The sequence below is a fragment of the Coloeus monedula genome (assembly GCF_965178545.1).
Source record: "Coloeus monedula genome assembly, chromosome: 4".
NCBI lineage: Eukaryota > Metazoa > Chordata > Aves > Passeriformes > Corvidae > Coloeus > Coloeus monedula.
In genome coordinates this window covers 29,272,266-29,286,433 of record NC_138784.1, presented here as the reverse complement: position 1 = coordinate 29,286,433, position 14,168 = coordinate 29,272,266, and the positions used below count along the sequence as shown (strand labels likewise).

Genomic DNA, 14,168 nt, shown 5'->3' with positions numbered 1-14,168 from the left:
TTCAGAGGTCTGCTGACATTTTTGCAGCATACATGAATCTGAGTACAGACCTATTTTGTGATCTGAAACAGAACAAGAACCTCTGCAGAACTGTCTTTTTAATTTCATGGCCCAATTATACTCAGGACAAGAAGACATAATGAAATTATACGGGTTAGAGAAAGATCCATTATTCCGACTGATCAAGCAAAAATGAAAAAGAAAGTCATCCAGACTGACAATTTCAGCTGCTAGTGTTTATTATGCCAAGCTGATGCTACCAAAATGGCCACAATTTTGTTGCCTTCAATCCTTAAGATTTACAGTTTCAAGAGAACTTGAGGGATGTAGAAAACAAGGCAGAGAGATCTATATTAGACAGGCATTTCCCTGAAAGCCCAGGCTGCCCTCTCCTGGAGTGAATTATCTTGCACATCTGTGGTCTTAGCTCATGGTCAAAGTTACATGAGGAACATCTCACAAACAACAATCACCTGATCATCAGGTATTTAATTTTTCATTTGTGTTATCTTACAGAACACCTACTAAACACGTATTCAGATGATCAAGAAAGTTACACACATCTTGCCAGGATGGAGTTACATACAGAAACGACTTCCCTGTGCAATGAAGTGATCCCACTTTTAGTATAGTAACTTACTATACTACTATGTGTAATACCTGACATTACTGGGATGCTCTGGCCTCCAACTTGGGGTGAAATTCAATGCTATGAAAGCATGACCATTCACTGGGAATTCGAGAATGCTTCTCTGATGTCAGTGATCTAGCTCCAGGTAAAGCCCTGAAAACAGGTCACACCAAAGCTGCATTCACATAGTCTGCTCTACACATACTGGAGTAAGAAGTGTTCCCATCAACTTGTTGCAGATTCTTCCACCAGTTAAAGCTCAAAAAAAAGGACAGAGTCTTTATCCTTACCTCAGGCAATCTGATATTGAGGTATCTCCTGCCATCCATGCATGCAACATACATGGTTTGTTTACTCTACAAGGCCATCTGATGCCAAAGCTGAAGCAAATATTTACCATGGTATGTGGACTGTTCTCCAGATAATTGAACAGAAATGTTGTCATATGCTGTCATTCAGATAATATACAGCTGTGGAGAGTTCAGTGTTTTTCTATTTGATAGAAATACACTTCTTAAAAATTGGGACCCCTTTTTCAAATCAGGGGATGTAGGGAATTAGCAAACACCAAGAGTAAAACTGCAATCCCCAAACATAAAAAGGGGTTGATTATTCTTCGGTAGCAGACTACTGAGATAAAATTATGAAGACTTGAGAATTTGAATAATTATTTTGTTGTATTCATCTCTCACTTTTACTTGAATGATAATGAATCATTGCAAATTTCCTGAAGAAAATATAAAAAGCACTGAAATTGAGTAGGGAAATACTAATGCCTTATTTGAATGGAAGTCTCTGATTTAGAAATCCTGTAAAAAGCATTTTAATTGTTTCACTCAAACGCAAACAAATCCTCAATTATTATTAAACTAAACATTCTTTTAGGATGCAGATCTTCCATGAATTTTCAGAAGATTATAATTAGGTCATATGATGAGTTGTACTTGTCACTGTAATCTCAAAAAGGAAAAAGGAATCTTTCAGTGAAACTACAGCTAGCTAAAGCAGAGAAAAGCTGCAGCAGAACACAGAACACTACTTCTGCTGCTCCTTGCTGACCATTATTATTCAAGGTTCAGCTTTTAACATTGTAGATAAGAGACATGACTTAAAGACTTTTCCAAGAGAGACAATTTTGATCTGTTCTTTCCAGATTTTGTTATTCCCTTTCCACATTAGTACTCCTTGTCTCTCGCAGAGTTACCGTGCATCATCTATCAGTAAGGAGTTGAAAGGAACTAAATGATCAAAATAAAATGTTGGTTTTTTTCATGCAGGCTAATATTGTGTCCAATATGTGATCCTGTATATTACTTAAATAATTCTGGGATACCAGCTGAGAATGGAAGGTGGAATTGTAATTTTACTATAATTATTTAATAATGGTAAATCAATAATTTACTGATGGTAAAATGTACTATTGAAATGCTTGTAGAAGATGGCCTGAACTTCAGTCATTTTGCCTGTTATTTTTTCTTTGCTTTTTAGGCAGAGGCAAGAGGAAATTCAGCTTTCACTCAATCCATAAATGAAATCATCCACAAATTAGAAACATAAAATTCTACTAAGCATGACCTTATAGTCCCAGTCTCAGACAAAATTAACTGTAGTCATTAGAAGTTACTGAGTGTAGTCCATTGTAAATTTAACCAAAGAAAATAAGAGTCAAGCAAACCCAGGTACTATGAAGAACTTTAACAGAACTGTGCAACAGCAGAAATCTGGAGAAGTTAATTGTGTAATGTCAGCAAATTTTCTTTCCGTTTTCTTTTCTCATCTTTGCTTTTAAACATCAAGAAATATTCTGTATCATTCAACTACCCAGAATAAAATTGTGATTGCTGAAGAGAATTTACAGTAATACAGAAAACAACCAAAACCTTAAACAGTCAAATGACCCCAGACCTAGGAATAAAAGATACCATTTAAACTAATTATTTCTAGTTAAGTTTGAAAATATTTACTATATCCATCATATAAACACATTCTGTTAGCTTCAAAGTTAGTGATACATATTATCTTTGTTTATATTATATTCCAAAAAACCAATATTAGTAATTTCTGATCATTTTAACTCTCTCTTCATCAAAGAAAATAGGATTTCTCACTCTTATTTCACAATAGTTTCCTAACAATATAGTTTTCTATCAATCAAGCTATGAAAATAATTTTTTTGATCTTTTAAAAGCAATGCTTTTCAGAATTTTTAAACTCTACCAGTTAGGAATGAAGACGATTCATCTCATTTCAAGATCAATACTACAAAAGCCAATTGATAATAGCACTGAATTTCAACATTTGTGTTATTTTTATTTTATAGTAATCTACTCCTATTTATATTTTAAATACAATATCCCTTTAGAATTTGATCTGCAAATCCCATAAACTAGCTATCAAAGATACTTGCTTCAATACATCAGCTTTCCCAAATACTATACCCTTCTGCTACAAGTTTAGCCTATATAAAACAACTTGCACATGGAATTTGAAGGGACGAAGCCAAATGCTTGCTTTACTGACAATTTCCCATTCCTGAAGTTCCGATCTGTGAAAAAGGATATACTTTAATCCTAATTAAAGCATTTTAATTATGTGAATCTCTACTTGCAGATAAGACCTTCCCCATTACAATCACACTATCATTCTATTCTACTCTTACCATCAGCGCAAATACATTGAAGTTTTACTTTAATGAATCCCATTGCTACTGCAGAAACAACATGCAGTAACAGGTTTCTTAGAAAACTTCCCTTCCTTATCTTTACTGGTGGTTACATAATGATTTCTAATTACATTTTTTCAACTTAAAACTCTTCTTGGAGTGTATTGACCACACAATGGTGAAAGTAGATGTACAAATCATCATAATTTCAAAAGCTACAATACCTAAATTCTAGGCAAGTCTGGAAAAAAAAGGTTTTTATTTATTCAAAATATCATATTCAGGGAAAAATTATGTTTCATAATACTAGTCATAAAATATCAAAACTCTTATAGAGTAGAAGGAAAAAAATCAGGAATAATTCAGTGTATTTATGATAAATGTATTTTACTACCAAAGACAACAGCAATTCCAACTTAAACCCAAAGACCTAAAGTTTTATAAAGCTTTGTTGACAGTCAAAGTAAGCTTTTTTTCTATACCTGGATGTTCTTTCTCTTCAAGACTGTATTCCAGAGATCCAAAGGAATAATTAGCTGGACTGATTGCAGGAGTAGAAATAAAACTTGCACAGCCAATGGGTGGGTTGATTTCAAAATAATTGTGGCTGTGATTCATTCGGTGAAATTCCAGAGAAGATACTATGGATGTACGTTGCTTTGGCTGCAAGAAAAATAGAAGTTTGGCATGAAAAATACAGACTTTTTGTACAGTTTTCATTACTTTAATAAATCTATATTTCTCCATTTTTACTGTTTTTATTTGGCTCAAAGGTTATACTACTAAAAATCATTTCATATGACAAGCTGTGGTGTGTAGAGATAATTTCCTTTCAAAATCTGGATAAATCTTTATTAGAAAAAATGCACGTCTGCATTCTAATCAATTTAATTCAACATCAAATAGGCTTTTAGAGCCTTGCATATAATAATTGCAATCATCTTTTGATAAGAAAGGGAGCTCTTCACCAGCTGCATTGCTGGGTACATCTTGCAAAACAATTAGAGCGCTGATGCCTGTATAATGAAATTTACTAAATAATATCGAGTGCCCACCACTCGACAGCCACCCTCTGCTGTTTATTCCATTTATGAATATGCCTCAAATATTCAAAGACTGGAATGTCTGGAAGCGTAAGGGAAAAGTGTCAGCTTCAAAAACATACATGAAAATCAAACTTTCTGCATGAGTTTTCATGGAACAGTTAAAAAACTTGGTACTCCTTTATTTCAAATATTTACTTTTGAAGCAAACCTCTGAGCAGACCCCACTTACTGGTTGTGCTTTGGATTGCAGAGTAGTTCCAGAGCATGACAACTCATTTCTTTTGGGTGGATCCACACCATCAGGCATAGAAATTAAATCTATATAGTGTGATCATCAGGTAAGCAACAACTTTTTCACTACATGGACTTGTTCCCATTGCACTGCCCTGCTTACTAGTACAGACATACCCTTCATGCTCAGTATAATGGGTTTTAAGCCACAGGCCACTGCTGGTTTGCAATGCCATGCTAAATAGTCTGTTGCAACACTCATTTGGTTCCATACCCAAAATACCCTGACCCCACGATGCTCCTTGCTGCTTCAAGAGCAATGACCTGAAAAACTAAACATCTCCAAAACAGAGGAGGCCCTGGATCCACATTTACAGCTGTCTGTGTGTTTATTTCACAACAGAGAAAAACATCTCAGGAAATGCTGCCTTAGAGAACCAAACATGGACAAAAATTGGAAAAAGAGAGTAAAAGATACTTTATCTCCTTGTTCTAGCATGTCAGGCTTAACAGGTCAGAATATTTGTAAGGGTCAAGAATTTGTTCCTTATTGGTGTCAAGACCTAATTACTACCTTTGGGAGCATAAAGATCTTCCTTGGACCACGAAAGTATTCACCTAACTACCTGTTAAAATACAACCTATCCCAGTGGAGTAATTTTCAAACTTGTTTTTGGTCTATTTAATTTTTAGGTTACAAGTCCTGCAATGCTTGTGTTATAAATACCAAACCAGGCTGTTTTCACTAAAAATTCACTCTTTCTATTGGAATGTCAGACAGAAAAATTCAATAGAATTAGGTCTGTATAATGTTGATTATTTCTTAAAGTTGTGTTAGGCACCATATAAATTAACTGCGTCCAGTTAAAACTGAGAAAAAAGGGAAATTTGGGCAATCATCTGGAACTCATCTATGGTCTATGGGACTTACTTTCTTTAATAATTAAAACCAGTTTCTGCTTTGAAAGCCTGACTCCTAAGCCTAGAATTTAATGGGAGAGTTCAATGAACAGGGACAGACTCCAACATCAAACAGTATGGCTGAAAGTCATTGTTTGGGATCTGAGCCAAAATAACTCTCAGATCAGACCAAAAAAATTCATGTGTATTAATTAAATCTAAATGGCACACTTTTGCTAGACAACAGATCCATGAATGACCTAATTATTTCTAAAACTGAAAAAGATCTCTGGTCATTTAGAAGTATGTTTGTGGCTCTTTCCCAAGCAATGGTGTCTTTGCAGATTTGCAGGACTTCAACTCCTGAGTTGAAAAGGGGACACTTCAAATACCATGAGGTGTGGTGTCTCTGGTAATTCTTAATCTGAGACAGTCCCTGCCTAAACGGGCAGCTGGAATGGTCCAGCTTTGTGTCCCAAAGCAGCTCCAAAGTCAGCTGCCCTGGCCTTTGTCTAGTCAGGCCTCCAACCACTGTTTTGACCGTGTGCCCCTTTCTTGGAGGCAGCATCTGATGCACCATTTGGCCTTTCACTATCTTATTTTGGACTTGGGCATTATTATTATTATTATTATTATTATTGATTCAGAGAAACATATCTCAGTTTAATATGCCTTTCCAATCTAAGGCTTCTGCAGAGAACCTCACTCAAACTCTAGTACTCTACAGCATTACACTGCTGCTATACTGTTTGGAGTTAACAAGGTCCATTTGTCAACACGGGCCAATAATTTTTCTACATAATTAGAAATCCAGCATCTAAGCCTTTATAGCTAACTAAGAAACTTGAGGAATTAGAGGAATCTTTTGTACTTTTTCTGTGTCCTGTAAAATGTTATGCTTTTAAAGTACCCTAATTGTTCATTAATATATACTATGACAGATTCAGTAAACCGGTTTGTGTTGAGTGCATCTCACTGCCTTTATCTCTCTAAACTACGATTTGCACAAAAAAACCAAACCAAACCAAAACAGTAGAAGTGAATCAATCTTTTTTTCTACAGTTAGGATTAAATTCCATTCCAGATTTGAACAACTAAATTTCCAGCATAGCTATTTACATCTACCCTAGTTATTTAAGCTCCCATAGCAGCCAGTTGAAGTCTAGTCAATAAAATCAAGATCCAGTCAATACCATCAAAAGTTTAGAGAACAATTCACCTCACCCCAGTCCCATTGGTACTAATTCCCTTGCCTTAGTGCAGGTATCTACCATCACTGCAGATTCCTTAGGGCATCCCACCTGACCTCCAGCTGCCATTCTGAAGAGTGCAGGTCTCCCCTATATATGCCCTGTACAATTCTTGACAGCCTCCATGTGCATTTCAGAGACATCACTATAGCACCTCAAATGACATCAGATTCCTACTTTTAGGTACTGCATTGAATCCTGCATCTGTCCTAAGCATGACAGGAGATTTGGTATATAAATCAGACAGAGTTTCTTATATACAGAAATGAAAGCAGAGGTGTTTCAGTCCCAGATTTAATCCCACCTCTAGCTCACATCTAGACACACTCTAGAAATCTTTCCTTAGAATCTGATGTCAAATTCCAGCCTTACTGGCAGTAACCTTGATTTGTTGATTGCATCTGCCAAAGCCACTGTTCAACAACATTTACTAAGAACTGTTGAGATACGTTCTGAAAAATTCTAAGATTATTTACTATATGGAACATCATAACTCAGTCAGGGGTCAAGATTTCATAGTTGTGAAAGACAAACACAAAACTTTGTCCCAAAGAGATAATGCTTCTTTCGTTCTTTGAAGCCAGCTTTGTCATTACATGCCTTTCTTGTATTACTCCAAAGGTCTGGACATGCTTAGATAACCCTTGTGAAATTCTGGCATACTTATGGCTTCACTTCACCCCAATAAGCATGTTACATAGAATGCAGATTTGTCCTTAAGTAGATTTTTATTCATTACATTCATGTGTTTAATCTACTTGTTATGACTTGTTATGACTCTTTAATGACTGATATTTACTTTTAAGGCATTTCTTCACAAATATTATTTCAGTCATAATAATACCAACCTAGAAAACCCTACACTATCCTATAACAGCATACTAAATCAGGCTAATGAATAAATCTTTTCAATGCATAATCAAAAATATATCAGTACAAATCTTTAAAGATGTTGCAATAATAAGATTAAAATAACTTTTAAATCAGATCTAATAAGAAGAATATTTTCTTGTGCAGTCTGTAGTGAACATGTATCAATGGAAGATATCCCTTTGAAACTGCAAAAACAGGAAAGGCATCAAAATACACATATTGAGTTGCTTTTCCATTAAAAAGACAAGTAAGGACTTAATGACTCCATTAATGGAATTTGCATGCAAATTCTGTAATGTTACCATGACTGGCACGTAACACTATGAGCACACAAGGGATCATTCAAATATTTCTTACAACATTTAGCAGAGGCAGCAGGGCAAAACTCCTTTCTCAGTTTAACACCAAAATATTTCCTCAGCTTTGAAGTATACTCTGCAACACAAGCTTCTGGTTTCACCTTCTTTTATCTTTGGGATTTGTGTACATAGCACAATCATAGCCTTAAAAAAATTAATTCTCACAACACTCTGTACTATGACAGAGCTAGTTGCCTCATTTTACAGATGCTGAACAAGTGCATAGAGCTTTCCCAAGGGACAGATGTGTGGTTTGTTAAAACACTGAGAACCAATGAGCCTAAAGAAATTCTGCATTTGGCAAAACCTGCCAAATTCCAGATGCCCTACATAATGTAAAAACCGGTTTCAGTTGCAAGACATCATGCAGAAAATCTATGATAGAATAGAGAACTGCACCCACTTTCTCAAATTCTAGTTAGCACATAAAATACAGACTTATCAAAGAAAGCAAGAGGCTGCAGCCCCTTCCCCCAGGCTCATCTCACATATATAACACTGTGTGAGTGCACTTATGTGGCCACACAAATCCCTCATTTTGATACCTGCCCAGATGGTTCCATTCTTTCAATTCTCTGATCAACTCACTCCTTCTTCAGAAATTTTTCTTTCTCCAGCTTCCTTCCTTCTAAAATCTTGCTCTAATTCTAGACACTTATTTTCCCTTTCATAAACTCATAGAATGGTTTGATTTGAAAGGGACCTTTAATGACCATTAGATCCAAATGCCCTGCAATAAGCTGGGACATCTTCAACTAGACCAGGTTGCTCAGAGCCCCCTCCAATCTGACCTTGAACACTTCTAGGGATTGGGCATCCACAACTTCTCTGGGCACCTCTCTTTTTCTGTTTTCTCCTATCCATTGTTACACTCCTTCCAAAGCTACTTATGTTACTCTCAAAAAACCTTCACAGTATACAGTTGATGCCAGTTCTATTTGGTATTCCAAAATTTGCTTTTCTGCTTTCTCTGTGGTTTTGTCACCAAGATCTCTCAAACTCCCTAACGGTCCTACCTGACAACGACTTTACAGTCACTACGTCCCTCTCACTGTCCTCCAATTTTAACCCCTGTCCTCCCTTTCAAATACAACTTTCACATCACTTTTATGGTTTCTGTCTTTTGCCTCAACATTCCAGCATACCATCTCTGTTCCTATCTTTGTCTCCTTTGCTCATGTACACTTATATAAAAGCCCAAAACATTCAAAATTTTATTGGTAAAATACATCCTGTTACAGGACAGGCTTCTTTGTTTTCTCCTGTCTCCAGTTTGATTTGCAGAAATCATCAGTCCTGATACATTCGCATCAGTCAGTGCTTCTGTCAAGAATTATTTGATTTATAGGATCTGAGCTAAGGTGATCAAGTAGCCTTGAAATTGCAAAAACTGGAGATTACAATGCATTTGGGTTTGATTCATCTATGTCACCTAGAAGTGCAAGACTACATTGAATTATTACTAGACTACTGAATCAATTATTCTGTCAAGCCTCAAAATACCGTGTTGAACAAGCTCAAGACACATTTTCTTTTTAATGTGGTAATATAATTTTCTCTTTTTTCACTTCACAAAACTTTATCTTAAATTATGGAAACAATTAAAAATAAAATATAGGCAGTTTCAGCACCCATCTTGACATTGTTGATTTTACTTGTCAACATTTTAATTTAGTTTAAGAGCAGAAAGCAGAAAATACACAGAGGCTGGTAACTAATACATCCCAAGCAGCCACATCAAGGAGCTTACAGGATCATGAGATTTACAAAAAAAAAAAAAAAAAAAAAAAAAAAAAAAAAAAAAGGAAAAAAGATGCTTTCACTCTTTTTTTTTTTAAGTGTAGGTCCTTTATGATACTGAAAGCATAATGCATTCTAAAACTAAACTAATTTTTAATGACATCATAGAGTCAAAGTCCTAGAAATTTCTGTTTGATTGACTATTAATTTAGAGGAAGACACTGCTTGCATCCTGCATGAGCAGCAAGTGCATACTACTTTACAGTAATCTCATGGTCCCTCAGCATACTTGGATCCTTCCCCTGGCAGTGACATGCTCAGGAATGACGCAGACTCAGCTTTTCTGTATAGCCTGTGGTCAGGAAGCTGTGCTGTGTGACTCTGGGTACCAGACACACACAGTGCTTTCTGTTCTCCTCTGCACACATTATCCTAGCTCTGCCTCAGAAGTCCTCCATTGGAGTATGTAATTAAAGGTCAGAGGGCTGCTGCCCCTTCTGCCTGTGGTCTTATCTCAGATGACAAATCAGACAGGACAGTAAGGGAAAAAACTGATCTTTCCCCAGCTTCTATTTTCCTTGCCTTCTACTTTTATTTGAGTTGCAACCATATTGCAGCTGCGGGTTCTGAGGAGCAGCAATCCTGAATGCCAAAAACTGCAACACCTTTGGAGCGGTTTCCCTCTTTGACAGATGTGACCAGATTTTGAAGATATACAAATATACCTACCCTGGGAAAACACTGCTTGAAATGAGATTCAAATAGCAAGAGATAAATTTGATAAATAAGAGGAACGCCTTATTCCCCAGATATAAAAATTTCCTAACTTTCAAAGATTTAAAAAAAGTGTTATTTTTGCTGAAACAGTTGGAGAATGGATGTAAGACCATTTTCTTCAAAAAAGCTCAGCTTCCAGCTGCTAGCAACATCCCATTTTGACCTGCAGATTATGAAAATTGCTTGTATGATATATTATATTTTTATATCATAAATTTTGAAGGGCCAAGGTGATGGCTCTTTTTTTAAGCTGCATGCTACAGACAACATGCACATGTGAAAATGTGCATTATCAGATGATGATAAAGGCTTACTGAATAACTAAGGTGCTCAAACTCCCCCCCTCCCCATACTACACAGAAACAAAGGAAAATGTTAAGAATCTAATGTAAGAAATCCACCAAGGCACTATAGGTAGGGTTTTAATCTTCCAAATTCTGAGTGTGTTACTGTTTCCAAGCATTATGGGTACTAGGGCAGGGAAACTGGCATGGATTTGTTCACACCCCTACAATTAAACTTCATTAGGTGTCAGAGAAGGATCTTCAAGGCAGAATTATCTACCAAGAATGGTGCTTGCTCTATGCAAATCACAAATGAGGCCTGAAAGTGGATATGTTTGGAGAAAGAAAATTGTACACTACCAAAATTATATCCAGGACTATGTCCATAATTCAACAGTGTAGATGACAACTTCAAGGAGCTAAAAGCTCATTTTACTAGCATAGATGTGCCTTTCAGTATCTGAACTACCTTTAAAAACAGTATTTCACCTGGTCTGTTACAAGTTCATATAGGAAAAATGTTGTATATTTCTGCATTATTTGTGTTTATACTGAATCAGGAATCACAACCTAGAGAATCTCTCCAGGCGAGTAATCAACTTCAACCAAGAAAGACATGCATGTACAAGTGATATTCTAAAAACTTAGCACTCTTGACAATAGAGTGTTATTGTGCTTTAATTTATACTTATGTTTTAGTATCCTGTTGAACTGTAATTAAATGTATTAACACAAACTGTTTGCTGTTTTCATTAGTACCGTGTACTGGGTAGATGTGTTTATGTTTTCGTATCAGCTCTAATTAAAATATCTAAATAGAATTATGTTTTATAGTTACTTGTCAAAGGAGATCTCTTACAATGCATCTCGTTAATAATATTTTGTTTAATGTTGTTATTAAGAAGTCCATTATTAAGAGTATCCATTATGCTCTAAGAAATTTTTGTTTTTTTCAAATATTCTCCTCTGGAGCTGTTACATGTCTTCTACCCATAAATGCTGTGGTAAAACGGGTGGGTGTTGGGGGGAGAGGGGTGTCGGGGGAGAGGCGTGCATAGGAATTGGTCTGGTGTCCAACCATAGCCTTTTTTTGTGTTTGCTACTCAGTATTCCAGAATAAAATAATTTCATAATGTAGGTCCTATTTTCAGCCATGCATGAATGAACTGCTAACCACATCTTAATGGCATTGACAGTATACCTCTTACTCTGCTTTGCCCCCTTTTTTTCAAGGGCTATTTAGGAGCTTTATTTTTTATTCAACATCATTAGAATGAGAAGACATCAAACTGCGTGCAGTAGATTGGTATAGACATTCTCTGTCCCACAGAGAATAATCTGAAATATATTTACATACCTAGAATCAAGGTCACTGCTGTCAACCACCTTAATATGCTTGCAGCCCTAACAGATACACACAACCTTGGAAACACTCTGACATCCAGTAAAAGTCTCCAGACCAGGCACACAAAGGATGAGTACTACAACTACCCATCTGTGGACTGCAGAATAAATCTTTATTTTAGAGGGTTTGGGGAATGCTCAGCACCTTCCAGAACTTCATAAAAGCATGTACACAGGAGTATGGCTTTTACCTTGGTATGATGGGTTTGATCCCCCACAAAATCATAACTCTCAGCAAAGTTTTTTTAAGTTTTATTTGCCTCTTGTGCTAAGTGTGGACATAGCACAAAGTGCAGCACCAAAACACAGGAACAAAAGAAGTGTGCACCTCAACAGGAAGCACCGTGTGCCTGCACAGTATTTCTTCACTGTGGTTTTCCTGGTTATTCCCTGCCTGGCTGAGCATGTTGTAAGTGGAGCTTACCACATAAAGCAGCTCATAGGAGAAAGAAGGTCCTTGCACTCCAGCTGTCCAGTGATCTCATTCAGAGAGTGGAGAGAATTTATTGCATAACAGTGTTCTCCAGCCCTCCTTTTTATGATAAAATGTAACAAAACAGATTGTGTGTGTGTGTGTGTGTGTGTGTGTGTGTGTGTTGCAAAACAAGTTCAGTAGATGCAACACAGAGCTCTCATGGTGTTGTGTACCGGTGCAACAGCCTGCAGCAGGGATTTCACTGAGCTGGCAGAGACAGGAATGTGCCAACTCAAGCCAAATGTGACGAGGCGTGCATTTCATTTGTGAACAACTAAGGGAACCACAGCAGGGTGCCGGCACAGGGGAGGAACCAGGTGGAAATAGTTTCATTGTTTCAGCATGGGGAAGCAATGACACTAATCAACTTGAAAATCCTGTTTATGTAACCATTAGTTGTGGAAATTTATTTTCTGGAACTGTGATTTTCCAGAGTTTCCTCTAAAACGATTTTTTGTTTGATTGTTTGTTTGTGTTCGAAGTAGTTCCTGCACCTATCTGCAAAAAGAATGATACATAATTTCATTGAATGTAAATTATTATCACTTTTTAAGTCAATTAGGGAGGCTCCAGAGCACTCATCTCCTACAGCTGTCCAGGCTGATACAGGGAGTGGCATGTCACGGTCCCTGTCTTTCCCTATGCCTAGATGAACCACATATACACAAGTGACAGGTACACTGTGCATGCAAAAACAGTTGTACATCTGGTAGCCCAAACAAGTGGGATAGGTCTGTCAGAGGCAGGATTCTGCTAGAACTTGCAGGAAAAGGAGACAATTTTTTTTTGCCCACTAATGTTTAAACTATGAGCTGCTATTACATTGATAGATGTCTTAGCCAGATGAATGAGGAGCCATAGCTTGAATTGCAACTTTGTTTACAGAGGTTAAAAAAAGATAAATGGGAAAAAAAATATGATTCCTGTAAAGACAGCACATCCATATCGAAAAGAAGAAAAAACCCAATATTATGATGAATAGATTATTGCAGATCTTAGCAATAAAACCAGAAGGAATAAGATTAGAAAATTTCATCATGTCAGAAACACTGAAATTCTTTGTTCCTTTGTCCTCCTACCAGAAACCCTCCTTATAGCATTTAAACAACACTTTTAGGAAATTGGGATATTCACATAAAATAAGGAAAATACTAATTCATGATAGATAAAATTAAAGTCACTTTTAAATAACCCATATTTAGACATCAAAAGCTGTACCTACAGTAAGCCATTTGAAACATATCTTTAAAAGACAAGACGACAAAATGCAAACGCTGGACTACATTTAATAAATAAATTTAAAGGTGAGAAGTCAGAATTCAGTTTTATGAGAATTGGCCCAAGACCCTCAAGTAAATAACACTGACAAAAGAAACAGTCTCATAGGAAAAAAAGGTGCTCTTTCTCCCTCTATGGATATAGTTTATTTGTTCAAATGGAGTTGAACAAATAAATAAGGAGAAGCTTATTAAATTTAGTAGCTAATACAAAAAATACATGAAGCATCACAAGCAGTTCAATTTTGTTCAGGCCTCA

The 14,168-nt window shown here is 36.4% G+C and overlaps 1 protein-coding gene across 4 annotated transcripts in view; it reads right to left on the bottom strand.

Moving 5' to 3' along the window:
- Positions 1 to 14,168, bottom strand: part of ANKS1B (ankyrin repeat and sterile alpha motif domain containing 1B) — a gene marked incomplete at both ends in the record, with an annotated part of 412,015 nt that overhangs the window by 253,379 nt on the left and 144,468 nt on the right. For all 4 annotated transcript variants that reach the window (XM_082280940.1, XM_082280941.1, XM_082280943.1 and 1 more), the window contains one exon: positions 3,776 to 3,956. In XM_082280940.1, the coding sequence (XP_082137066.1) occupies positions 3,776 to 3,956 (181 nt within the window). The remainder of the gene's footprint in view (positions 1 to 3,775; positions 3,957 to 14,168) is intronic.